Here is a 26571-nt window from a genome sequence, read left to right as displayed (position 1 = left end):
ACTCGTTGGACAAGTTATCATTTTCTAACTATTCCCAATATGTTAAATGGCAAATGTGCCTTGGTCATATAATACATGTGCCTTAGCCATATAATACATAGGTATGACTTTGGATTGGTTCACTTTCTTGAATTATCTTCTCTGCATGAAAACTTTCTATATGTGAGTTTTCTGCCATGGATTAATGATTTCCCTAGGTTAGTCTTAGCCTCAGTGTTCCCAGTCTATAAAATTCAAAAACATTTTAAAGTTTCATTTTTAATGCCTTAAAAGGCATTAAAACATCACTTCTTGTTTCCTTCCAGAAAGCAGAAGTTGCATTTTTTTTTCTGCCTTTTTAGCCACTCTGAGGTCTGCAGTGGCTGTGGGTGGTTGCACACAACCTTTACCGGCCTCAAAAGACCCTTCAAAGTCAATGGGAGCCCAGCTCCCTCACCTCTGGGTGTGCAGGGTTCCTACGGATCTGACCTGAGGTGAAGTAAAACTACAGATATGGGATCTGCTGCTACAGGAGCCTCCCTGTACTTCCTTGCTTTCAGTTAATCTATCAGCCACTGGGTGGGAGGAACTTGGGTGTGTGGATTGAGAGATTTAAGCATCACTTTCTTCTGAGGAACGGATTCCCCATGCAAAATGGCACGTAAGGCCAAGGTCAGACATAAGAGGAAGACATGGTTTTCTGTTCCATCAGTGAGCCTCTATGAGCTGCAGGTCTGTACACTTCCCATTTCCCTTTCACATGGGAGAAGAGTGAGATAGCCTTTAGTTCTGTTTTGAAATAAACCACAATTCTGTATTACAGATGACCTTGAAACTGTGTACTTCAAAGTACAGTTAGGTAAAACAGGCCTTGTTTTTACATCCTAGTTTGTTCACTAACGTAAGCAACTGTTGCATGCACTTGAAAGTCCCCTCGCACCAGACCTCCTGATGCCTAAGGCAGCATGTAAAATGCTATCCGCCCTTGCCTGATGATATACCAGTTCCTCCTATTCTCCAATATTCTAGCTCAGTACTCTCCTCCACTTCACATTTCCCTTTATTAATCCAGGGAGTGGGAGGAGGAGGAACAGTGGAGGCAAGCAGGTGGACAGAGATTGGCAACCCCCCCCCCCCCACAAACCAATCTGCTGCCTGAGACAACGGCTTTACTTGGCCTCATGTATGAGCCAAGTGAAATGATCTCTTGCACCAAGCAATGCCATGTGTACCAGATTTCAGTAATGCAGAACTGTGGTTTACTCCAAAACAAAAGTAAATGCTTTTGCTTTTCTCCTCACTCCACATGAAAAGGACAGTTGGGGAGGAGGAGTGTGTGAGCACAGCTTACAGAAGTTCATGCGCATAGCAGGAAACTATAGTTTTCCATTACAGCTAAACTGAGTCATTGACTTTGTTCAGTGTTTTATATCACAGCAAGAATCATCCTTAAGTTGGATTCTGCTTATTTGGCAGCTCTTTTTCATGTGAAACTGATTAGCACAATGAGTGGGCAGAAAGTGAGCGCAAGAGTTTATAAAAAGTTTACTTAACAGGTTCTAGCCCATTTTGCAAGATCAAAAAGGTCTAAAAAGTTATTTTTCCTTCACTGAATCATTTTGCTTATATAAGTATCAAAATCATCAGCATCATCGTAATATCTGTGTTCTGTTTCTGCCATGTGATAAACAATAGCCTACGACATGAAGAATACTAAGTAAATTAAGGCACAATCCTATCCAGCTTTCCAGCAGCTGTGCAACAAGGGCAGGCACTGTATCCTGAGGGGGGGAGGCAGTCACAGAGGCCTTAAAGTAAAGGAACATTTGTTCCCTTACCTGGGGGCTGTAGTGTGGCTGCATCAGCACTGGGAAGTTGGATAGGATTGGACCCTTTAGCATTTTTTTTTCACTATGAATTTTTTGTGCTAATACACAAGTGTTCATGACTACATTTGAACTTACTCATGATCACACAACGTTATGGAGTGGTGTCAGCTATGGTGGAGCACTGCTTGGGGGTTTATGCTCCTCAAAGGATGCCCCTAGCTGGGCCAGACTTTGAACCTCAGTATTGGTGGTAGCACCCAGACAGCCATGAGGAAATAGGGGGTGCCATGGTTTCCCAAGACCCCCAATAACTGGCACCAAAGCCTGCAAGAGGCGTTTTATCAGGGGGTTCTTTTAGGCCTCTTCCCAAAGGGGGAGGGGAGAGGGCAAAAAGGGCAGGGAAAAGGTGGTAACAGGGGTGAGGAGAGTGGGTAAGGGAAGGCAACTGGCAACTGAACAAGTCTCTGGAGTCCAGGTCTACCAATAGAGCTCTTCTTATGTTCTTATCTGCCTGGTCAACCTGGCTACCCGGTTGACGCAGCCTCTATCTTTCACTCTCCACAAGGCCAGAAGAAATCCCAGGAAATTTCCAGATATCAAAATTTACTTCTGCAGCAGCTTTAGCCCTGCAGCTGTGTCCTGAGCTATACACTCCTTCATGATAAACAGATTCACAAGCTAAAGAGCTACTGTAGCAGGCCCATTTCCTCCCAGATTTGACACTGTGTTAAGGAGTGTCACGTATGTATTCCTCAGACTAGCACATATGGCTTGCAGCAGCAGTTGCTGCTGTGTGGCCCGCTATATCACACCCCCCACAGCATGCCTTGCGAGAGGCTAAGTCAAAGTCAGTGCGGAGTCAGCAGTGGTGGAGGTTGCACAGCAAGGGCTGCAGGGATCTTACATAGACAGTGAGTCTGGGTGAGATCAGAAAATATCCCAGGAAATTTCCAGGCCCTCTTTTGGCTCCCAGGCCCCCTTTCTGACCCTGGGCCCAGGTATCCCGTTTTGACCCTTGCACCCCCATCGCATGGGCCCCAACTGGCACTGTTTATTATATGCAACACACACATGTTGGCAGTATAAGCAGAAAAACTAAAGTATTTAAGGGCGCAATCCTAACCTGCGCTGGAGCAGGCAAGCGAGGAGGCTTGCGCTCCATCCAATGCGGGATCGCAGTGAGCAGTGGCTCAGCCACGTGCAAGTGAAAGTTCTTCTCCTTATCCGTGAGTAAGGGCTACGTGCCCCTATGGATCTCTTCGGATCTGCGCCACCTCTGGAGGTGGTGCAAGTCCGAGGAGAGCGGAGTAGCTTCAAGCCACTCCGCTCGCCCCGAGGATGGGGGTTGGGATCCGGGATAACCGCTGGGTCCCAGCCCCGCCCCCGGCTCCCCATGTGCCTGCCCCCGGGCCTGCCCTGTCCCAGCCCCGCCCAGTAACACCCCCTCCCCACACACACCCACGCCTACCTTTGCCACTTATGTCAGCGCGCTTACGCCAACACAAGCAGTGGTGCGGGAGGTACGGCAGAGGCTTCTTCCTCCATCTGCGCGTCGGCGCATCTGAATGCGCCAACGAGCTCCCACCTAAGGAAGCGCAAACGTGCTTTACGGCACGTTTGCGACCCTCCAGGGCCATCTTTACCAGCATAACTGCTGGTTAGGATTGCGCCCTAAGACGAGCATGTCTTTGTGACAGGTCAGTTTGCTGTTTTCTTCAGTTTTTGTCTCCTGGTATCAGGTTTTCAGTTACTACTGTGTTGTCAACTGCAGTTTCTTTGTGTGCCTTTTAAAACTTTTATTCTTTTTTTTTTATAAATACAATGTTAAATTTCCCTTCCATCCACAGCCTTGGGAGAAGTTCATTGTGTACGTTTATTCTTGTGCAAAGACAATCTGTTACTTACCACTCTAAGTACAGTGTGTTGTGGGCATAGAATTGTTGAACCCATAAAGAACTGCCATAATAAAGTGAAATGATATATAATCCTACATCACTCAAAATTTAATCATTCCTGTAGCCTTTGATTTGAAAACATTAATTTTCTTTGGAGAAGTTGATCAAGACTGACCTGTTTTACGTAACTTTCTCTTAACAGCAGTGACATTATGAAACTATCATATGAGCTGGCTACCCAAACATTTTAGGAAGAAATGCATCATCCAACATAACTAAATTAAAATCTTGTTTATTGCAAGTTAAATAGCATGTAGTGTTGGACATAAATCCCAGAGGGGGTTAGTGTAAATAGTTTCCAGATTTTGTTGAATGAGATCATCAGTGCTGTCCAAAAAGTTCATGTTTCTAGCTTTCCAAAAACCTGGATGTCTGCATTTAAGTGTGATGAAGGTTTGGAGTGCTCTGCAATAACAGCCAAAAATAAATTCTTTTGCTGTGACAATTTAGAGCTTCTATTGAATAGAGGATGTATTTACAATTATCTACAAAAACCCTGGAGTCCTTTTGAATCAAGTCCAGCAATGTACTTGGGCTTTCCCCTGAATCTTAACTAGGCAACCAATGATATCATGCATAGTTAGTGTCTTCAGGAAGAAATGGACAACTTTTCAAAGTCTTGGCTTGAAAAGAAACATGTAGGTTACACCCTCTGTCACATCTTACATGGCCCTGTAATCAAGCAGCCTTTATACGTGTACAGCCCAGACACTGGAGCCAAATTGGAAAGGACAATAGAAAGGGAAATAGCCTCTCCATCAAACTTTTCTATCCACTTCTCCCCCATTCCTCTCACAGAAAAGACACCCAAGCAAAAACAGTAGGGAAAGAAAGAAACTGGCTAAAATCCATTCATTGAAGAGCTGTCTATTGTACTGATGTCACTCTTACCTCTCTTAAAAGGGAGGGAGGTAATGTTTTGTTTTACAGTTTGGAATGCCTGAGCATTCATTGTTGGCATATTTTCTAAGTTGTTCATTTGGCATTCATTTCTTAAATAGTTCACTGCTTTCTTTTTCTTCCCTCTTTTTTTGGCAACTTGCGGTTAATAATTCACTTTTGTGTTGGCTCAGCATGCAAATAATGCATTTAGGGTGTAATCGCAACCAACTTGCCAGCAGCAAGGTAAGGGCAATGCAGCTCCGAGGTAAGGGAACAAACATTCCTGCCACCCAACTGCAGGATGCAGCACATACCCCATTGGCACAGCTATGTCAGCACTGGAAAGTTGGTTAGAATTTGAGCCTTAGGCTCTTATCATCCCCTTCCTTTTCAATAAAGCATATCCTTTCTATACTCTAATTTGGAAAAAATTCTTGAATATCTTAAAAATTCTATTAAGCAGAGAGGGGCCAAAGCTTGAAAATTACAGATAAATCCATGCAGTCAGTGATGGGAGGTGGGATGTTTTTATGGCATTCCAACATCCAAATCACAGATTCTGCTAAAATCAAGGAAACATACATAATCTGCAGTTTAAAGGCACAACAATCTGTTCCTTTCCAACTCTCTGCAGGGATTGTTAGAAGCTAGTATGGATCAGGGATAGTCCATAATTGGCCTAGAAGCCCTTCAACATCTGTGTTATCCATGATTCAAACTTGAGCCACTACTATCACTTGGAGTTAACCTGGTGGGGAGAACAAATTTGAGGATCAGCATGCTTATCAAAGCTTTTAAAAAGGCTTTGTATGTTCCTGTTCATGGGTGATGCATGCTGTGTATGGGAAACAAAGCATTGTAACTGATAATACTGGGCATATGCGTAGGAACCATAGAAATGAGCATTAATCTCTAAGGTACCATTGCTGGAAAAAGTGCAGCTGCTGTGGGAAAGATAACTGCCAGCCTAGTTCATGCTAGCCTTCTCTCATATGATTGCATGCCCATACTTATGATGGAAGAAGTTAATAGAGCCTAGTTCAGTCATCACAGGATACCAGGCTGTGGTTTCTCATTGGGTTCAAATATAGGACACTGCAGTTTGTTCAAAACCTCAGATCCTAGTTTAAGATTTGAACAAACCATATTTTCTGTATTTAGACATGATGAGAAACTTCAAGTCCTTACTAGATACAAATGAACTCTTCCAATCTTCATCCAGCATAGGTAAAGGAGGAAAAAAGGGAAAGAGTGTGCGTACCAAAAAGTTGCTGCAGTTCATTCTCATCACAACAAGCCATGATTGCAGTGACATCTGAGTCAGGCTAATATAAATCAATCCCTTATAACACTGTCCCCCTGTGTACATACAAGGTTTGGTTCTGGAGATCTGTATGTAAACTGAAACAGACGTATGTCGAAACGGCGGGTTCTTGTCAGCACAGCGTTATTACTCCTGTGTGAATGCACTACCAAAGGATGTGCTGTGCCTGTGTGAGAGTGCAGGCTCAGCTGTCCATAATTTGGACATCTGTAACTCAAACATCTGCAACTCAGAGAGTCAATGTAATGTTAGGTGGTAATTACAGTATGCGGTTGACATGGAATGAGCTCAAACAGTACAGACTCTTTGCTCATCATAGCATCTCTGACTTAGTTGAAATAAAATAAATACTTTGCATCAAAGGATATTTATGCATATTTATTTATATGCATATATATGTATTTATTTGTTCAATATTTATTCAATACAACTAAATATTTATTCAAATCTAGCAGTGGTTTATTAGCATAAATATGAAAGGTTAACAGTATTGGACACCTACTGGAACCCTACTGGTCAACACTGACCAACAGCTAAAGTCCCTTATTGCAGGCTGCTGCTTCATCCTCTTCCTCACTACCTTTATCTCTTTAGAGGCCCAATTTCACCATGACCCGAAGAGGCAGATGAGCAAGTGGAGGTGAGAAGGGAAAAACAGTGCTGTCCAATGCCATTGCTTAGCTCTGTCACTGTGGGCCTGCTGCTGCCTTTAGTAACTTCTCTCTTTCATTGCCGCTGCACCTTGCTTGCTCTCTCAGTGTAGGCTGGTGGTAGGGAGCAGTGACTGTGGTGAAGAGGGAGATGAAAAGCAGCAGTAGCAGCTCCCACTGTTGGGCATCTCAAGGTGTAGTGAGGCAGGAGACCAATGGTGGGGAGGAAGAAAACTTCAGGAAGGACCCCATTTCTCACATCAGGGAGTCTTTCTTAAGGATGATCCCAAACCTATATCTGGCACTGTCTGCTCTTACTTTGACCAGGTCCAGCTACATGGATAATTTCTATGGTAAAGCGAACATGTCAGACTGAACAGCTTGATGTTTTTTTTCTCTGCTTGTAGCTTGCTCGGCATGGTGGACTTGTTTTTTTTTTTAAAGTGGGTGTAAGGAAGCTGAATGTATGTAATAAGCAACTAAAGACTGAGTGGTTCATGAACAATATTTTCCACACTAGTTATGAGAAGCACATAAGATGTCTGTCTTCAGAAAGTCAAGGTATAAAATGAAAATGATTTTCTATCAAAACATAAAAAATGAGTTTCCACTACAGAAAAAGGAGCAGAGGGGTAGATTCCTGGAGATTTCAGGCTGCAATCCTGTCCACACTTACCTGGGAGCAAGCCCCTTTGGTATAATGGGACTTACTTTTGAGTATACGTGCATAGGATTGGGTTATGAGATTGGTTAGCCTATGATTCAAAGGTATTTTCACATCCTATGAGCAGTTTGTGACAGACTTTATACTGCACGCGTCCATAGTTATCCTGGTCATCCACACTACACCAAGCAAAGGACTTTTATAATCTGTCTTGGAATCACCTGTAGGTACTGAAAATAAGAGACATGTGTTTTTTAAAAAATAAATCAATTTCAAATCATATTTTGGATTTGGAGAGCTCCGAACAGAAAGCTGTACCTGGAAATGACCAATGAAAGAGGCTTTTTGCCTATAGCAATTGAATGCCTATTTGCCCAAAGATAATGTTCACACTTTAGATGCCTCTGGTACATATGATTTAGGTGAGGTTTAGTACTATCAAAATGGAAACAGCAATGTATTTCTTCTTTCTTTTTAATTACAGGATTTTAGATAATGGGCTGTGTGCAATGTAAGGATAAAGAAGCAACGAAACTAACAGACGAGAGGGATGGCAGTTTAAACCAGAGTTCAGGTTACCGCTATGGGACAGATCCCACCCCCCAGCATTACCCAAGCTTCGGTGTGACTTCAATTCCAAACTACAACAACTTTCCCACAGCTGGAGGACAGGGGTTGACGGTCTTTGGGGGTGTCAACTCCTCATCACATACTGGCACCCTGCGTACAAGAGGAGCAACAGGTAAATCATTATAACAGATATTTCCATTAACTTTTAAAAATCAGTTTGGGATGCTCATCAGGTCAAAATAAGAATGACAGTCTTTTATTGTTGAGGATCAGAATACTTCCTTGTATTCTGAAGCCAATGAAACTATGGGCACAATCCTAACTGCGCCTTTTGCCGGCCCAAGTATAGGAGGGTCGCAAACGTGCCATAAAGCATGTTTGCACCTCCGTGGAATGCGCCGACACACGGAGGCCGGCAGAAGCCTCTGTGGCAACTTCCTCAGCGCTGCTTGTGTCGGCGCGCCTGCACTGACACAAATGGCAAAGGTAGGCAGGGAGGAGGTGGGAGGGGCGTTTCTGGACGGGGGGAGGGCAGGCGATGGGTGCCCTGGGGCAGGCAGGGCTGGGACCCGGCGGATCCCAACTCCCATCCCCGTGGAGAACAGAGCGGCTTCAAGCCGCTCTGCTCTCCTCAGACTTGCGCTACCTCCAGAGGTGGCGCAGGTCCAAGGAGACCCATTGGGGAGAGCAGCCCTTACTCAGGCGTATGGGGAAGAGCTTCCCCTTGCCCCTGGCTGAGCCGCTGCAGCCAACGAACCTGCATTGGATGCAGCTCAAGCCTCCTGGCTTGCCTGCTCCAGCACAGGTTTGGTTTGTGCCCTGTATTTCTCAAGAGATGCTAGCTATAGTCACAATGCAGCCTAGCTCACAAAGTGGAGACCTGAGTGTGTCACAACAGGAGTTGGAAACCTGCATAGAATGTATCTGAACAACCCCTCATGCAATTACTAACATTGGAAGGCACCCTGTGATGTTGAATGAGACATGCTTGCTAATGTCATGTGTCATATATAGGAATGGCCAGACAGACAAATCCACCTGTTTATCTGATTTTTCAGTCAAATTGACTAATGCAGTTTAGGTGATTCTGGTGAAAATTACAACAAATTCTACATTAAAAATAAACTGCAGACTCTACAAGTCATCTCCCTTCTCGCCCCATTCCTAAGTTTAAAAAAGTGATAGTTATAGAAATTTGTATTCACATCTGAATCTCTTTCTATAGGTGTAACACTATTTGTGGCTCTGTATGATTATGATGCAAGGACAGAAGAAGACTTAAGTTTTCATAAAGGAGAAAAATTTCAGATACTTAATAGCTCGTAAGTTTTATGTTCTGTTCTCTCTCCTGATGCCTTTTTAAATGAACAGTACTGATCCACTCCAGTTTGTTTTCTTTAAGGGGCATGGCGTACTGAATTAGGATCACTTGCTTTCAATATCATAAATTTTTAGGGAGAAGAAAGGGTTCTTGTCTGAAGTGTCGTGTCAGGTAGGAAAACTACTTCAATAAGATCATATTTTGAGTTTCAGCAAATGAAAAAATCAATGCCAAATGGCCACAATTTGGAATGGACACATAGGTTTACAGCCCAGTCTTAAGACCCGGAGCCGCCATAAGGAACAGTGGAACCGAAATGGCTGCCACTGCATCATGTGGCACCAGGGCAGTTGCTGGAGTCTCCTCAGGGTAAGAGGAGACTTACCATGTTGAGCTCCGCAGCCAGCAATGGCTCTCCTCAGATCTGAGCCCACTGTTTAGTGGGTGCAGAACCGAGGAGGCCAGTGACAGGCTTTCCGGCTCGAAAAGCTGCACAGGACTCTGTGGCAGTCTGCCCCTGCCCCTCTCTCAGACCCAGTCCTCCCTCTGGCCCACCCTCCCCCTCCCAGTTCTGCCCCTCCCTGCCTTCTCCTATCCAGTTCTGCCCCCACCCCAAAAACCCCTTTGTCTGGGTCCATGCAGACCTGCGCTTGCCATTTTGCTAGTGCAGGTCTTGTAGACCCATCTACACCATGGAGGCTTACCGAGAGGAGACTTCTGGGGCTGCCCCCTCCTGGCAGGATGCAGTACGAGCTCTTTTAGTGCAGCTGCATTGGTGGGGGTGGAGTATAAGATTGGGCTATAAGAGTTTTATGGGGATGTCATATCTTCTTGGGAAAATGAATTCTTGCTGTAATTGCATAAACCAAATACTCAACAGTGATGTGTAGTAGAGTGAAAACTGAAGTGAAAGCAGGAAGATAATTTTGAAGAATATTTCATGATTCTGTGTAGCGGAATGCCTTTGATCTACATGAAAGCACGGAATCTTGAGCGATGACTTGTGAAAGAAGCAGGTTTTTAAAAATCCTTTGCTTTTAAATTAGCAACTGAAAACAGCCAACAAAAGATTGATCCCAGGTTTCTTTTGTACTTCAAAATACTACAGGCTACTGCAGACCTAATGAAGTAATGCTTGAAATTAATTACAAATCTTAAATGCAGTTAGGATATCAATACAGGTCAGTCCTTGGCATCCACAGGGTTCTGTTTGCAGAACCCCTGCGGATGCTGAAACCGTGGATAATGAAATCCATGGTCTGACCTCTTTTCTGAGATGTGGGGATGCCACCCAACTCCCTTCAGCTCAGAGTGCATGCCTTTTAGCAGGCACTTCCAGTTTTCGCTGCCAGAAGGCTCCGGTAGGCATTCTGAATCACAGGGAGGCCATGTGACTCCAAAGACCTCCTGGACGTGATCTTTGATGGGTCCTCCTGCTGGTTCAGAACCACAGTACATGTGTGTGCATCTTGTGATTAGAATTACTGGGTTGTATTCTAAGCTTTCTTCTTTTGGAGGAACACTCCTTCCTCTGGACAGGGTTTTTCCCCTGAACAAAGAAAATCTGAGGCTATAACTTACTGAAGAAGGGCAAACTGTGCAAAGTACAACAGTTCAGCTTAATCTTCTCCTTCATCTTACTGAGAAGAAACTTATTTCTCTCTTAGCACTGCAGACCCAATGGACATGTTTACAGATGTGTTAAAATATCTCCATCTAGTGGCATTTCTAAGCAATAATAGTAAGATAAGAAGCAATGACAAATAGATCTTTATTGAGCAATATTAGGGACTCATGCCTTCCAAACCATTTTCCTATAAGGATATAACAGAATCTTGAGCTATCACCTGTACATCAGACAAAACTGAGATGTGCTTCTGTCACACATACACAGCATTTGCAGAAGTGATTAGATGCCAAGGTGGGTTGCAGTAGCAGTTTCAGAAACAGTCCACTGTTTAAAGGAAAGTTTTTTAAAAGATCCTGCGAAGTCTGCAGAAGTACTCGTTGTTTTTCCCTGCCTGTTAGAGGTTCCCTGCAGCATGTGCTGTGGCTGTCTTTCTCGATCTTCAGGAATTTGTCTTAATCCCATGAAGGGACTTTTTGCAGCTTCTTTGCTGTGAAGATATAAGGGCCAAACCACACAATACATTAAATGCAGAGAGAGAGAGAGAGAGAGAGAGAGAGAGAGAGAGAGAGAGAGAGAGAGTGTTTAAAGTAGCAAAGGAGGGGGAAATGGGGCAATACTAGAAGGGCCCATTCCCCTAAAGGGAAGTGACCCAGAAATGGGTGTCCCAACAGCCGATCGTGGCACTGCAGGCACCCAGCAGTATTTCAACATTCCTGGGGGGAGGGACGGGGGGGCACTGTGCAGCCTCCTGGAGGGTCCTGGAGCCATAGCACTAGAGTGTGGAGTTTCCAAAACGAAGTGGGCTCCGACTGCACAACTGAACCCACTGCAACAAAGGGAAAGCCATGGATGGGGCTGCAAGCATCCAGGACCCTCCGGGAGGTTGCACAGTCCCCCCAGGTATGTTGAAATGCTGCTGGGTGCCCTCAGCACCACAATTGCTGCAGCACTGTCAGAACATTCCCCCATTCTAGTGTCCCGGCCCCCCACAAGCACTTGCCCCCAGTTCTCAGATTCCCAGAGAATTTGAGAACCACTGTACTAAAGCATTTATATCTCTGTTGTGTTTTCATCCTGTTTCTCCCTCCCCCTGCACTACTTAAAAATGTACACACAAAGTGGGACCTCTAGATGTCTTTATTGTAATAAGTAATTTGGCTCTAACCTACACAGAACCTGTTTTTTGTGCATGTGTATGTATACACACACACACAAACAAAAAGCAACAGTAACACACAAATGATAAGACAAATCCTGAGCAGTGCAAGCAGGTGAGATCCTAAATCCCTACTGAATTTGATAGCAATTTGTTACTAATATTTTAATAAATATACCAATAGCAATAACGCCCAATCCAATATAATTTCTCATGCTGCATTATATTTTCCTAAATGAATGTGTTCTCTCTGAGTGAGTGAGTGAGTGAGTGAGTGAGTGAGTGAGTGAGTGAAATACACACGCACAGACTGCACACTTATATAGTTTAAATTTTTCCAATAGTTTTGGTTATTGTTGGGTTCCTGTTTATCACGATTGCTTCTTAACAGGTTTGCACATTCTTTTCCCATCATTAAAAAACAAACCTTTCCATCTTTCTTCAATATTAAATTTCCAAAATCTTGATTGTTTATCAAAATGAACCTGTAAAAGAAATTAGACCTATAATATTTAAGAAGAGTATCTTTAAATTTAGGGGAGATTTCTTATGCTTTTTCTTATTTTTTTTTCAGGGAAGGAGACTGGTGGGAAGCCCGTTCCTTGACTACAGGACACACTGGTTACATTCCCAGTAATTATGTGGCTCCAGTTGACTCAATTCAAGCAGAAGAGTATGTATTTTCTTTTAAATGTTATGCTAGCTCATTAATGTTATACTTGAATGAGGTACAAGGGATTTGTGTATGATTGACTATATTAATTTTCAAGCAACCTAACATTTCAAAAAAGAAAGGAAGTATTCATTTTCTTTTTCAACTGTACTGATAAGTAATTGGATAATTATGACCCAGTCCTGAGCTTCCCAGCGCCCAGGACTGCCACGACACTGAAATGGCTACCGGGGCATCCAAAGGAGCTGGGAAGCATCACCGGGCAACTTGGACTAAGGGAGCTTATGCTCTCACAAATTGCCTTTAAATCTGCTGTTATAAAAACATATATGTATTTGACTTTACTATTTAATTTCCTATCTTAAAAAAATCATATTTGCCATACTTACATTTTTGTTTAGGTGGTACTTTGGCAAATTGGGACGAAAGGATGCAGAGAGGCAACTGCTGTCATTTGGAAACCCACGAGGAACTTTCCTAATTCGTGAGAGTGAAACCACCAAAGGTAATATGCTCAGTATTTTGATTGGTATATAGAGACCGCCTGGCCTTTCTTCACTGCTGTAGGAAGAGGGCTCTTTGCCACATTCTGGCAGGTGACACAACCACTCAGTTGGCTGCCAGGCATGAGGGAAGTGCTTAGAGTCCTGATAATCAGCCAAGGTACCCACACCAGTCTGATTCTGGCAAAGGCTTGAGTCTATCTTGAAGAATCAGGCATACCCACTGATTTTTTTAAAAATAATCTTTGGTTGCTGAAGAGGAATCCAACATTATTTGTTACTGAATAATCATTTCCAAATAATTCTGCACTAGTTATGATTGTGCCATGCCTAAATTATATTCTAGAATGGAGAAACATAACTGCAGAGTTATGGGTTGACAAGTTAAAACTTTGTTGTGTTATGGAATTCTGCTACGGTTTGGAATGGGAAGTTAAAAATAGGGAGGAATGGACCATATCAAATATATAGTATACATACTCTGATTTCCCATTGCTGGAGTGGGAGGAAGCATTTTCATGTACAGGTGGAGTCTGTTTTTCTGCAGAATTTCCATCCGTGGATCTGGCTCCACACAGGTTCCCTGGACCAGTGTGGAGCCAGACTTGGCCCCACCTGAACCCTTTGGAGGCAACCTCAGAAAGGCCTCCAAAAGCATAGCTTCAGTCATCTCCGGAGTCTCTTCTGAGGCCTGTGGAGGCTGCGTGCAGCCTCCACAGGCCTCAGAATGACCTCTGGAGGTCCTAGAAAGGCACTTCCAAAAACCAGAAGTGCCTTTCTAGGACCTCCGGAGGCCATTCTGAGGCTCATAGAAGCTATGCAAGGCCTCCGTGGCCCTCAGAAAGGCCCTCAAAGGCCTCAGAAGACCCCTGAAAGCATCAGATGGCAAATCCTTCCAGCACTTTTGGGGGCCTTTCTTAGGACCATTCAGCCTCCTCAGAAAGGCCTCCGGAGGTCCTAATAGGGCACCTCCAGTTTTTGCCCAAAAACCAGAAGTGCCCTTTTAGGACCTCTGCAGGCCTGTGGAGGCTACACACAGCCTCAACAGGCTTCAGAACAGCTCCGGTTGTGACCTGAGCAAGGTTCCGGTTGCGTTTAGAACTTGGTGGTGCCTGAAATGTGCGTGATGTAGTTTCACATAAAATTCGGTATCCACGAGGGTTCTCGGAATGGAATCTTCGCAAAGAATGAGGGTCCACCTGTATATATTTTAAATGGTTCTTATACTGACAAGCAATAAAAACCATTTATTTTTAGACACTGCACAAATGTTAAAATTGTTACTTAAAACTGATTTTATTCAGTATTTGCCTTTACAGTGCTATCTTTGATTTTTTATCTGCTAAAAGTTGCACCAGTAACTTCTCTCATCAAGAAAATTCCTTTTTACAGTCTTGAGGGAACATTGATTTTCATTTTCATGCCTTCATTCTTGTGTAATTTATATTGGACATTTTCAAAAGAATGTAAAAATGAAACTCCTAGGTTTTAGCCACATGTCATTTCTTTCTCATGTTTAATAGGTGCCTATTCATTGTCTATTCGTGACTGGGATGATATGAAAGGAGATCATGTTAAACATTATAAAATTCGCAAACTTGACAATGGTGGATATTACATTACAACCAGGGCACAATTTGAAACTCTACAGCAGCTTGTTCAGCATTATTCCGGTAATTTTGCAAAATAACATTTGGTCAATACTATCAGTTCCTTAATATACAAATATGCCTTAGTCTGAATAAACATGTATATGATCATGCTTTTAATTTGTTGCACCAAATATTAGGGCCCAATCCTATCCAACTTTCCAGGACCATTGCAACCGTGCCAGTGGAGTGTGTGCTGCATCCTGCAGTGAGGAGGCAGTCATGAAGGCCTCCTTCAAGTAAGGGAACATTTGTTCTCTTGCCTTGGGTCTGCATTGCAGCTGCATCAGTGCTGGAAAGTTGGTTAGGATTACGTCTTTACTGTTAGTTTAACTGAGGAAATGACAAATGATATTCTTTCTAGGAAAGATATTTATAGGAATGCTTGTAGTCAGTCCTGTGGTTTCAAATGACAGCTGCAGTCTCGCTATTTCTTCCCTTTTTAATATCACAATCTTATGCACCTGGAAGTATGCCAATGAGACTTTATTCTTGGTAGATAGGTTTAGGATTGCACTGTAAGGGGCGTTGATATGAAATCCTCTGTGCTACAATATATCTGGTGATACATTTTCCCTTGGCTGACATGCATTGGCTTAGATCACGCTGAGGAACTCCATGCTAGGCCTTTTCAGCAAGTTTCTGTTGACAAAAAACAGTCCAGATCATGGTATGCAAATTGTCTCTAAAATGAAAAGTTATGTGAAGTTACAACCCCACTTGGCAAATGGGCATCAAGAAGCTGTTGGATGTGGTAGAACCTATCTGGCATTGCCTTCATCGGCTGAACTAAACTTGTTGGAATAAAAAGCACAGCTAGCCTTCACATAATCTTCAGCAATCCTTAGAAATGTGCACTGAGAATATATTCAGGTGATAATACTCCTGATGCTTTCAGCAAAGCTAGAAATCTAGATCGCATAGGTGTGTGAAACCATGCTATAGCAGAAAAGAATCTTTAAACAAAAAACATAGAAGGATCATCCCACAACATACACCACAGGAGATCCATATCTAGTTTACAATAAACTTCTAGCGTATGTTGTGCCTGTTCTAGCATACACATACATTCAGTATGTCCCTGGCAGAGAAGCAACCTTGAGCTGAGATAGTGGATGCATAGTCTTCTTCTTACCCTTTAATTTGTTTACTTAAGTGGAAGCGGTGGTTTTTTGTATTTTCTTTAACTGCCACCTATCACTCACATGGCTTTTCAACCAACTCCAGTACTTCTTCCAGTACCATAGTTGGAGAGATGTGAGGAGACAACTGCTTTCACCCCAGTTTTACCCCAATTAGAATCACCCCAATTCTCTCTCTTCTCTTACCAGTGATGGTGTCAACATTTTGGGTGAAAAATTGCCCTTGTGAGCTCTGATGCTGCCATTATTTGCAAAGAAGAGGATTGTTAGTTATGCCAGGACCACTGTTTTATTTCCATCTCATCTCCTGTCCATCATAAGGCAGATTTTAGATACACACTATAGTGTGTGGCCTATACACCTTACCTTAAACAGTTCTAATGAACTTATGCTTTAACTGCTGACTTGTTAATCATCTCGTACAATGGACAGCTATTGAAACTGACAGCCTTCATATTTATTGCTTGCTACTGCTAACATCTGATCAAAGGAGATTACTAATGTGTTGAAATATTCTCACCCAGATTTCAGCAAAGTTGCTGCATAGGAGTTGCAGAGTTCATTTTATTACAAATTTTACATTTTTATGTGAACAGATAGTCAGTATTTGATATTTGGTGATATATAAATATTGTAATAAATAAATTTGCATTATCAGATACTAATACAGTATTGATATAACAGCCAAAGGGCGCATTCCTAACCCCTTACGTCAGTGCTTTCCAGCACTGACATAAGGGCAATGCAGCTCCAAGGTAAGGGAATGAACATTCCCTTACTTTGAGGAGGCCTCTGTGAGTGACACCCAACTGCAGGATTCAGCACACATTTCCATTGGCTGGAAAGCACTGACATAAGGGGTTAGGATTGTGCCCAAAATTGTTTAGTGCTACAAATACCTTCCTTGTTAATTTTTAGAAGTGCCTAAATACAAGAGTGCCATGATTCATGGCTGATATTTATGCATTTCATTATGTAGACTGATTTTCTCCCCACAAATGTCTACTAAATGTTTTAGCCCTTATGACATTAAATTATTCTTTAAAAATATATCAGTTTATTGAGGATTTCTCAGCTGATTAGAACTGATGGAAAGATATCAAAATTTTATATGCACTATAGTTAATATGTCTGCTTTATTACAGTGAAGAAAACTTTTAATTTCATATATCTTTTGAGATAATCCACAGTTTACATTATGTTAGCTGAGAAATCAACAGAAATGCACACTGCATAATTTGCTTAATCCTCTTTCATATTAGCTGTTCCAAATTTTAGATAGCATGTATCTATCTATGTGCCGGCAATGTTATATAAGTCTTGTATAAAGAGTCTTATCTTTCAAGAAGTATACTTCAAACAACTGTATTTTAATACTTATTCTAGGGTATCATTGTTATAATAGTATTGTGAATGTTCTGTTTAATTGGTTTGGGAATATTCCTGCTTCATTTTATTTCTATTTGCATCATAATTCAATGCCTCTCTGTTGCTTTTACTCAAGCAAGCTCTGCAAAAATGTCTGACTTTCTATTTTTGCTTGGCCTAAGGCTGTGTTAACTAGAGGAGTACTTAATTTATGCCTCAGCTGTTTTTTTAAAACATTAATACTACCTGTAACTCTCCTGCATTGTCTCCTCTTTCTCTTTTGCATCAAAGCACTCCCCCTTGGTTCTAAGGTCCCTTAGTCTATGTACTGTGGTACTATGTACCATGTAGTCTATTGTCAGGGCAGCAGGGGAGGATAGCCCTTGCTTTCACAATAGCAGAGTGGCACCAAAGCGTAGGGAGACAGCACAAGAAGCAGGCGATCCCAAACAGAGCCAAAGAAGCAGACACAGGCTTGTTTGTTGCAGAAGCATGTATTGGTAAAGGAGCAGGCAGAAGAGTAGTCAATCCAACGGTCCAGAAGTCAGGGATACAGCAGGTCACAGTCATGATAAGGCAGTCCAAGTCACAGAACAAACCAGCAGCACGACACGCAGAAACTCCACCACAGCAACCCACATTTGGTGTCTGTTCTTGCCCCCATATATACCAGGGCCAGCCAATCAGAATAGGGTGACTTCATAGTCACAAGACAGTCTTGTGACCCACTCCGATTGTCTGTCCAGTGGTGCATTGCACCACTCCACCATAGCCTATGTGACTCTGCACACATTTCTCCCCAAGTCACGTGACTCCCACCCGCAACAGGTGCAGTTTATTGCATCAGCACACGTATACAGTGCTGCTGTTCCTTTAATTACATTTCACAGCAGGCCTGGACATCAAGGCATCACCTGCCACATCCTGGCTTATAACAGTTTAGGGTCTGGGATGCCAAAGGCCTGACAACATTCAACTTCTCGAATCCCATGTGTTGGTGCTTGTCCCAGTTCTCCTAATAGCATAGATATAGTGCTGAAACATTGATCCATGACAAATTTTGCAGCACACATTTAAAAAGTGTTCCTTCACAATCATTGGCTTCTGCACTGACAGCATTGTCCTTCTTGGACATGGGCAGTGATATCATAAGCTTATAGTCAGGTAGCACTGTTGGGCAGTTACCAGCAGGCTACTCCTATCTCAGTTGCTTTCAGTGATGCCCACCTTAAAGGGTTTCCTCACCTCCCTTTTCAGTCTTCTGTCAGCTGCAGTCATTTAGTGCTGTTTCACCCATGTCATTAGTCCCTGATGGATATGAACCTCAGTCTTTTTTCTCCTCTACCTCTCATAGTCATGATCTAAACCTCTCTTCTGCCCATTTTCTCTCCCAGTTTTCTTTTTGTCTGACCCTGCCCCCATCTCACATCTTCTCTTGTAAATACAACTGTGTTTCATTATGCTTTTTGCTGTTTAAACTTCTGTGGTGCAAACACTTTTAGAGCAGTAATTTGAAAAGTTCTTGCTATACATGCCCAATTGATTGGATCATGCAAATTGCAAGATTCATCATCAACATTCTGGCTCTGTCACTACACTTATCTATACATTACTTTGGTATGCCCTAGCACTGTCACTCCACCTGGCATTACTACATTTTCTCCTCCTTCCCCCATCTTCAGATTCATCTCCTACTTAGAAATGTATAGAACAGGGCTGGGCAGAGGGCCAAATTCTTCCCTCCCATGACTTGCTCTTGAGTTCCAGAGCACCACAAGACTGCATGTGCCCAGATCGGGACAGTGCAACGCTTCCACCAGTACAAGACTTCCAGGCTCAAGACTGGTTGGAGCATTGCATCATCCCAATCTGGGGACATGCAGTCCTGCAGCTGTTCAGAGTGCTGGTCATGCTGGAGAACACATTACCGGTGTGCAGTGGTCACTGCTTTGAGCACCACTGACATAGAGGAATGATTCTCACACCTATTCATAGGGCATGGCATGTAAATGTCTTGCAGAGGAAGCAATGCCAGCCTGCAAAAAAAGGCAAAATTTCAGACTTATGCTTGAACTGCCAGACTGAAACCATGCAGGCCTCCCCATCCCGCCTCAGATAGAACCAGCCGGCATATGAACACCCAGATGCTGCATGTCTGGATAGGATGTCCTAGCCTTTGGGGTAGCTGTGTACGTGTACTGTATCTGGAGTCTTAATATAGATTAATAATGCAGTTGTCCTTGCCTGGCTCAGAGAAGCCTTGGGCACGTGCAGAACCTTGTTGACTTGTTATTGGAACCCACTAAGTGGACACTAGATGTCAGGATATTTCCATAATTATTTTTTTTTGCATTCTGGGGCAAATTAACATTTCATTAATGTTAATTTTGATTAAAGGTTTTTCCTTTTATTTCTCTAAACAGTGCACAGGAGCATATACAACGCAGCTCAAAGCTGCACTGGGGAATGCAGGGGTTTATTGCTTTATCTCATCAAAATTGCAGTCATATCCTCTACTCCTGCACACTGTTTTAAAGAAGAAGAAAAATAGTGTTCATTGAAAGCCAATAAAAGCTTGTTTTCTCTTTCAAATAGTATGGAGGTACCATGATCACAATTTCAATTATGGAGGGGAGAGTAATTTTTAAAAAATCCTCTCCCCCCATAACATGGTATTAAGCGGTTTTTCATCCCATCCTCCCATATACTTTTAAAAATGAAAGGGAAAACCCCATAAGAACATAAGAACATAAGAAGAGCCCCACTGGATCAGGCCATAGGCCCATCTAGTCCAGCTTCCTGTATCTCACAGCGGCCCACCAAATGCCCCAGGGAGCACACCAGATAACAAGAGACCTCATCCTGGTGCCCTCCCTTGCATCTGGCATTCTGACATAACCCATTTCTAAAATCAGGAGGTTGCGCGTACACATCATGGCTTGTACCCCGTAATGGATTTTTCTCCAGAAACTTGTCCAAAAGTACATTTAACTCAGAAATAAGCCCCATTGAGTTCAATGGGGCTTACTCTCTAGTAAGCAGGATTGCAGCCCTAGTTTGGGGAGTGCTATATAACTTTGGATTTAGTCTTAAGAACATAACACAAGAAGAGCCCCACTGGATCAGGCCATAGGCCCATCTAGTCCAGCTTCCTGTATCTCACAGCAGTCCACCAAATGCCCCAGGGAGCAAACTAGACAACAAGAGACCTGCATCCTGGTGCCCTCCCTTGCATCTGGCATTCTGACATAGCCCATTTCTAAAATCAGGAGGTTGCACATGCACATCATGGCTTGTAACCTGTAATGGATTTTTCCTCCAGAAACTTGTCCAATCCCCTCTTAAAGGCATCTAGACCAGATGCCATCACCGCATTTTGTGGCAAGGAGTTCCACAGACCAACCACATGCTGAGTAAAGAAATAATTTCTTTTATCTGTCCTAACTCACCCAACACTCAATTTTAGTGGATGTCTCCTGGTTCCGGTGTTATGTGAGAGTATAAAGAGCAACTCCCTATCCACTTTAGCCTTCCCATGCATAATTTTGTATGTCTCAATCATGTCCCCCCTCAAGCGTCTCTTTTCTAGGCTGAAGAGGCCCAAACGCTGTAGCCTTTCCTCATAAGGAAGGTGCCCCAGCCCCGTAATCATTCGCTCTCTTTTGCACCTTTTCCATTTCCACTATGTCTTTTTTTAGATGTGGCGACCAGAACTGGACACAATACTCCAGGTGTGGCCTTACCATAGATTTGTACAACGGCATTATAATATTAGCTGTTTTGTTCTCAATACCCTTCCTAATGATCCCAAGCATAGAATTGGCCTTCTTCACTCCCGCCGCACATTGGGTCGACACTTTCATCGACCTGTCCACCACCACCCCAAGATCTCTCTCCTGATCTGTCACAGACAGCTCAGAACCCATCAGCCTATATGTGAAGTTTTGATTTTTTGCCCCAATGTGCATGACTTTACACTTACTGACATTGAAGCGCATCTGCCATTTTGCTGCCCATTCTGCCAGTCTGGAGAGAATGGAGAGTCTGGAGAGAACCCCAGGGCAAAGCACACTAATATGTACGTAATTTGACTAACAGAATAATCCTATGCGTGCCTACTCAGAAGTAAGCCCCATTAATTTGAATGGGCCTTACTCCCATGTGCGTAAGATTGTAACCCTAGGCTGCAGTCTTGCATACACTTACATTGGACCAAGTCCCATGAAAGTCACAGAGACTAATTTCTGAATAGGATTTCATGCACAGGATTTCACTATTAGAAAAGTGTTTTGCTCAAAATACTAGTCCCATAGCTAAGACTAGTAAGTAAACTTTGCATCAGGTTATTGACTATGGCAGCAGCTTTCAAACTCTCTAGGATCACTCCACTTTCACTTCTAACAAGCTGGGGAGCCCTGCAGCCACTCACGCAGGGCTCCCCATACCCCAGGACGGCTGCTGCAGGGCCTGGTGAGTACATCCCAGTCCCTGCAGCCCTGTAAGCAATGTGATCCTGGGAATCACATTGCTGCCTCCCCCCTGCCCCTGCTCCCTAAGGGAAAAGAGGCCAGGGCCTTCAGGCTGGGGCGTCATGACGCCCCAGGTTGGAAACCACTGGACTACGGTAATATGATGGACTAATGTGTACTTTTCACCAATAGTAATACACAATAATTTTTTTCTCGATCTCAGATTGAAGTCATCGACATAACATTAATATAAGAGCGGTTGATTAACTGTTGCCTAATATCAGTGTATTCTTGCATTCACTGTCATTCATTCTATCATCTCACTAGTGCAACTTTTTTCAATTACTTAAGACTTGCTTGTTTAATATGCTCTTTGCCACTCAGTAAAGCCAGGTAGATTTTTATTTCTATCCGAAATAAAGCCAACCAAAAAATGCTGAACTCCACTGAATAGCAGTATCTAAGTAAATAAGGACATGTCTTATTTTTCCATACCACCACTGTACTACACATGCATTTTCATGTACAGGGATACCTCCAAAAATACCACTTCCTTTACTGCTGTTTTGTTAAAGTGCTCATTTTCCTGGGTTGACTAACAGCTATTGTAGCCAATGGGAGCAGCTCATTCCAGCCCATCAGCTCCAGTTTTCTTCAATGATGTTTTCTATAGTGCTGTTTCAGACAGAACTCAGCTTTCCAGGAATTGATCCCCAGCATTATTGGAGGTACAGGAAAGTATAGTACGTTTCTCCCTGGCTTCCAGATCTTAGGTTAAGTAGGAATTCTAGTTAACTCTAGCTGCAGTTAGCATGATATTGGTGACAAAAAATGTAACATGAATAGTATTGATTCATGAAATACCTGGAGTTTCATATATTGATATCTGGATATTTTTCAAATGAATGTGTTTTACATGTGCAGTTTGTTTATTCTCTTAAGCTTGTTTTGGAATGCTACTAACAGACAATATAGCTTGTTCACTAGCATTGTTTTTCTTGCTTGCTGCGTTTGTTTCATGTTTGTTACTCTTTTCTTTCTCCTCTGCTTCACTTCTGCTTCATCAGAGAGAGCTGCAGGTCTTTGCTGCCGCTTAGTAGTCCCTTGTCATAAAGGAATGCCAAGGCTTACTGATCTGTCTGTCAAAACCAAAGATGTCTGGGAAATTCCACGAGAATCACTACAGTTGATCAAGAGACTGGGAAATGGGCAGTTTGGGGAAGTATGGATGGGTATGGAGAGAAAATATTATTTTTTTTAACTGTCTCCCAGTGTTTGGGGGCGAGTATGGAAGATGGAATGTGGAAGCAAAAAGAGTCGTGACCAGCAGTATCAAAGAGCAGATGTCTCCAAAACATGGGTAGCATGTTCTTGGTTTTGAAAACCTTTCATTTCAAGCACTGCATAAGTGACTTTTTAAAAAAAAGGAAGCAGTTATCATATGCCTCCTGCGTCTAGGTGTCAGGTTGACAAACTACCTTCAGCTTAACTATCAAACCTCACACATTCTAATCTTAGTTCCAAAAAGGTTTGTCATGAGCCTGCTATCTAGAAATTGACTGAGCACAGACACCATAAGGACAAAGCCACCTTCCATCTTTCTCTGTGCATGCATAACAATGGATTATAAGTATTTCTTTTGTCAATTTCCTTTCCTGTAGAGAAAGCTGATGGTTTATGTTTTAACTTAACTGTGATTGCATCGAATTACATTCCACAAACTGTCGGATTGGCTAAGGATGCATGGGAAGTTGCACGAGATTCATTGTTTCTGGAAAAGAAGCTGGGTCAGGGCTGTTTTGCTGAAGTGTGGAGTGGTAAGGCAGTGAAAACTGTTCTGTTTGGGATGAATACTTAAAGTCATCGTGAAAGAAGTCAATTTCAGAATCAAAGTTCATACTGAAATAAGTGATAGTACAATTTGTTTATATGATCCCCCAGAAGAAGCCCGGTCTGTTGACTTGCTATACAGGTCCATAAATGCTTAGGATAGGCCATGTTAATAGCTGCATAAGTTCTGCATCACAGCATCATACTGGTGTTGCAACACTTTATTCTAGCACTGCAGGCAATTATAAATGCATAGGCTTTGTAAGGGATGAGTACAGTCATTTTATTAGCTCCTAAATTCCATCACACTAGTTTGTTCAAGAAATTAAATCTAGAATGGGGCTATGCTAAATGTGCTAGTTCACATTATTAGCTGTTTTCCATTGAGTTCTAAGATATAATACAAAAAAGCTGTAATTTGGGGCATAATCAGAGGGGAACAAAACCCGCACCATGCACTGGAGTAACAGGTGAGCCTATTGAGCTCCAAACCCAGTATTTTTCCAAAATTCATTCCATTCTCCCATATAAGTGAAGGACAGCCTAGTCCTAAGCTGTGCTAGCATATTGGGGCCACAAGGCCTTCTGCTACAGAGGCCAACACAGCTTAGGAGCAGGCTGGAGGCCTCCTTGGGGTAAGCAGATATTTTTCCCCTTACCCTGAGTAAAGCTCAGCCTGCCCTATGGTGCTACTCCTTCTACCAGTTACTTGACTGGCAGAAGTCCAAGCAGCCCTGTATAAGGCTAGGAGGGAAGATGTAGCTTAGGAAGCCTCAGCCACTCTTGCCCTCCCTGTGCCCAAAAATACCCCCTCCCTGGCTCCAAACCACCTTCCTGCTGCCCCTGTGCCACTCAGCATTTCACTTACCTCCACCAGTAGCCTGAAGCTTTAATGCAGCGTTGGCAGGGCAGCACAGACTTCCCAACTGGTGCTGCTTACTCTCTGGGTGTTGCAGTGTGTCTTAGGACACATTTGCTATGCCCTCTGCAGTCACAGGAACAGCTGTGCCAGTGTATCATTGAAATAAGATTGTGCACTGGGTTGCATACAATTCGGTCAGGAAGGGTAAGGGTTTCTATAGAATTCTATAGAATTTCACTAGAATTCAGCTTTCTATACCTGATGGTGGGTCTCCCAGTCTTTACGGATGATAATACCTCAGGGATATAGTGCACAGACCCGTATAGCACAAATGCATGCACTTGCTCACTCTACCAATCAGAACAGCAGGCATTTTGTTAGTTAAGCAACTTTTTCATTTATTGAATATGGGTGTGCCATTTCTACAGCAGATGTGAGAATAAATTAACAATATGTAGTAATATTCAGAGACAGTAACAACATAGAATCTGCTTTGACCCAATTTATTGCTTTTTTAACACACACTTCCAACACACACACCCCAAAAAACAAGTGCTTTTAATTTCAGAATACAAAAAAAAAAAAAAAAAGAACAATTCCAGGGATGGAAAAACAGATTAAACACCAGAAGAAATTGATGAGCTGAAGTGGGTGTCGTTCCCTGTAATAATGCACTCACAGTTGCTGATTCAATGCAGACTTAATTTTAACTGAAGAGATCATGAATTCCTTATCTGTGTCTTTTTAAAGAATGCAATTTCATATGCTTAATGTTGTCTTCCTTCATTAAAAGACTCTTCTGATTACTCCTGTCAAATAAATTGAACAAATTTTAACACTGAAACATCAATCAGCAGAATTTAGTCAAATGAGACCTCTGCTAATGTATATCTGGTGCTCAGAAATCCAGCCCTTTTTTAGAGGCAGAGAAACAACCTCAAAAGAGCCTGAGGTTATGTCAAGGCCATACCTCAGTCATAAAAGATGGATTCAGCTACATTAACAGTGGTTACTCATGGTCACACTGGCTGCAATCCAATACTGTACACACTGTTCTGAGAGTAAGAACATAAGAACATAAGAACAGCCCCACTGGATCAGGCCATAGGCCCATCTAGTCCAGCTTCCTGTATCTCACAGCGGCCCACCAAATGCCCCAGGGAGCACACCAGACAACAAGAGACCTCATCCTGGTGCCCTCCCCTGCATCTGGCATTCTGAAATAACCCATTTCTAAAATCAGGAGGTTGCGCATACACATCATGGCTTGTACCCCATAATGGATTTTTCCTCCAGAAACTTGTCCAATCCCCTTTTAAAGGCGTCTAGGCTAGACGCCAGCACCACATCCTGTGGCAAGGAGTTCCACAGACCGACCACACGCTGAGTAAAGAAATATTTTCTTTTGTCTGTCCTAACCCGCCCAACACTCAATTTTAGTGGATGTCCCCTGGTTCTGGTATTATGTGAGAGTGTAAAGAGCATCTAAAGTGTAAAGAGCATCTAAAGTGTAAAGAGCAGCCTATATCTAAAGTTTTGATTTTTTGCCCCAATGTGCATGACTTTACACTTACTGACATTGAAGCGCATCTGCCATTTTGCTGCCCATTGCACTGAACGCATTGGGGCTTACTTCTGAGTAGACATGCATAGGCTTGTGCTGTCAGTGAGTTTTATCACTGTGGATTTATCGTTAGCTTCCCACATCTGAACTCTGGCACTACACTGGGCAGATCTAAATTAAGTGGGTAACTAAATGGTTACAGCATCATTAGCATCTATTATTATTTCTTAGATGCCACATGTATTTGTCTTTCCATTTGTCCTCTTTAACATTTACATAGTACAGTAGGAGCAAAGGGGCATGGGACCTTTCAAGTTTACTGTATGTCTGGATTTTTTTGCAGGTACCTGGAATGGGAATACTAAAGTGGCGATAAAAACACTGAAGCCTGGCACAATGTCCCCAGAGTCATTCCTGGAGGAGGCTCAGATCATGAAAAAGCTAAAGCACGACAAACTGGTTCAGCTTTATGCCGTGGTATCTGAAGAACCTATCTACATTGTCACAGAGTATATGAATAAAGGTAGTTTAAGAATTGCTCCTGGATTCAT

At 42.8% G+C, this 26571-nt stretch overlaps 1 protein-coding gene across 6 annotated transcripts in view; it reads left to right on the top strand.

The window, feature by feature from the left end:
- FYN (FYN proto-oncogene, Src family tyrosine kinase) overlaps positions 1–26571 on the top strand; it is a 161617-nt gene that overhangs the window by 119183 nt on the left and 15863 nt on the right. For 5 of the 6 annotated variants that reach the window (XM_066613454.1, XM_066613482.1, XM_066613471.1 and 2 more), the window contains 7 exons: positions 7768–8025; positions 9079–9175; positions 12535–12633; positions 13035–13138; positions 14660–14809; positions 22832–22996; positions 26364–26543. In XM_066613454.1, the coding sequence (XP_066469551.1) occupies positions 7779–8025; positions 9079–9175; positions 12535–12633; positions 13035–13138; positions 14660–14809; positions 22832–22996; positions 26364–26543 (1042 nt within the window). In that variant the 5' untranslated portion in view covers positions 7768–7778. Of the gene's footprint in view, positions 1–7767; positions 8026–9078; positions 9176–12534; positions 12634–13034; positions 13139–14659; positions 14810–22831; positions 22997–23425; positions 23582–26363; positions 26544–26571 lie in introns of all 6 variants that reach the window. The other variant, XM_066613499.1, reaches the window with a different exon arrangement.

Source organism: Tiliqua scincoides, chromosome 1 (genome assembly GCF_035046505.1).
Source record: "Tiliqua scincoides isolate rTilSci1 chromosome 1, rTilSci1.hap2, whole genome shotgun sequence".
Taxonomy (NCBI): Eukaryota; Metazoa; Chordata; class Lepidosauria; order Squamata; family Scincidae; genus Tiliqua; species Tiliqua scincoides.
Note: the sequence above shows the minus strand (reverse complement) of the source record. Positions and strands in the feature narration are given on the sequence as shown.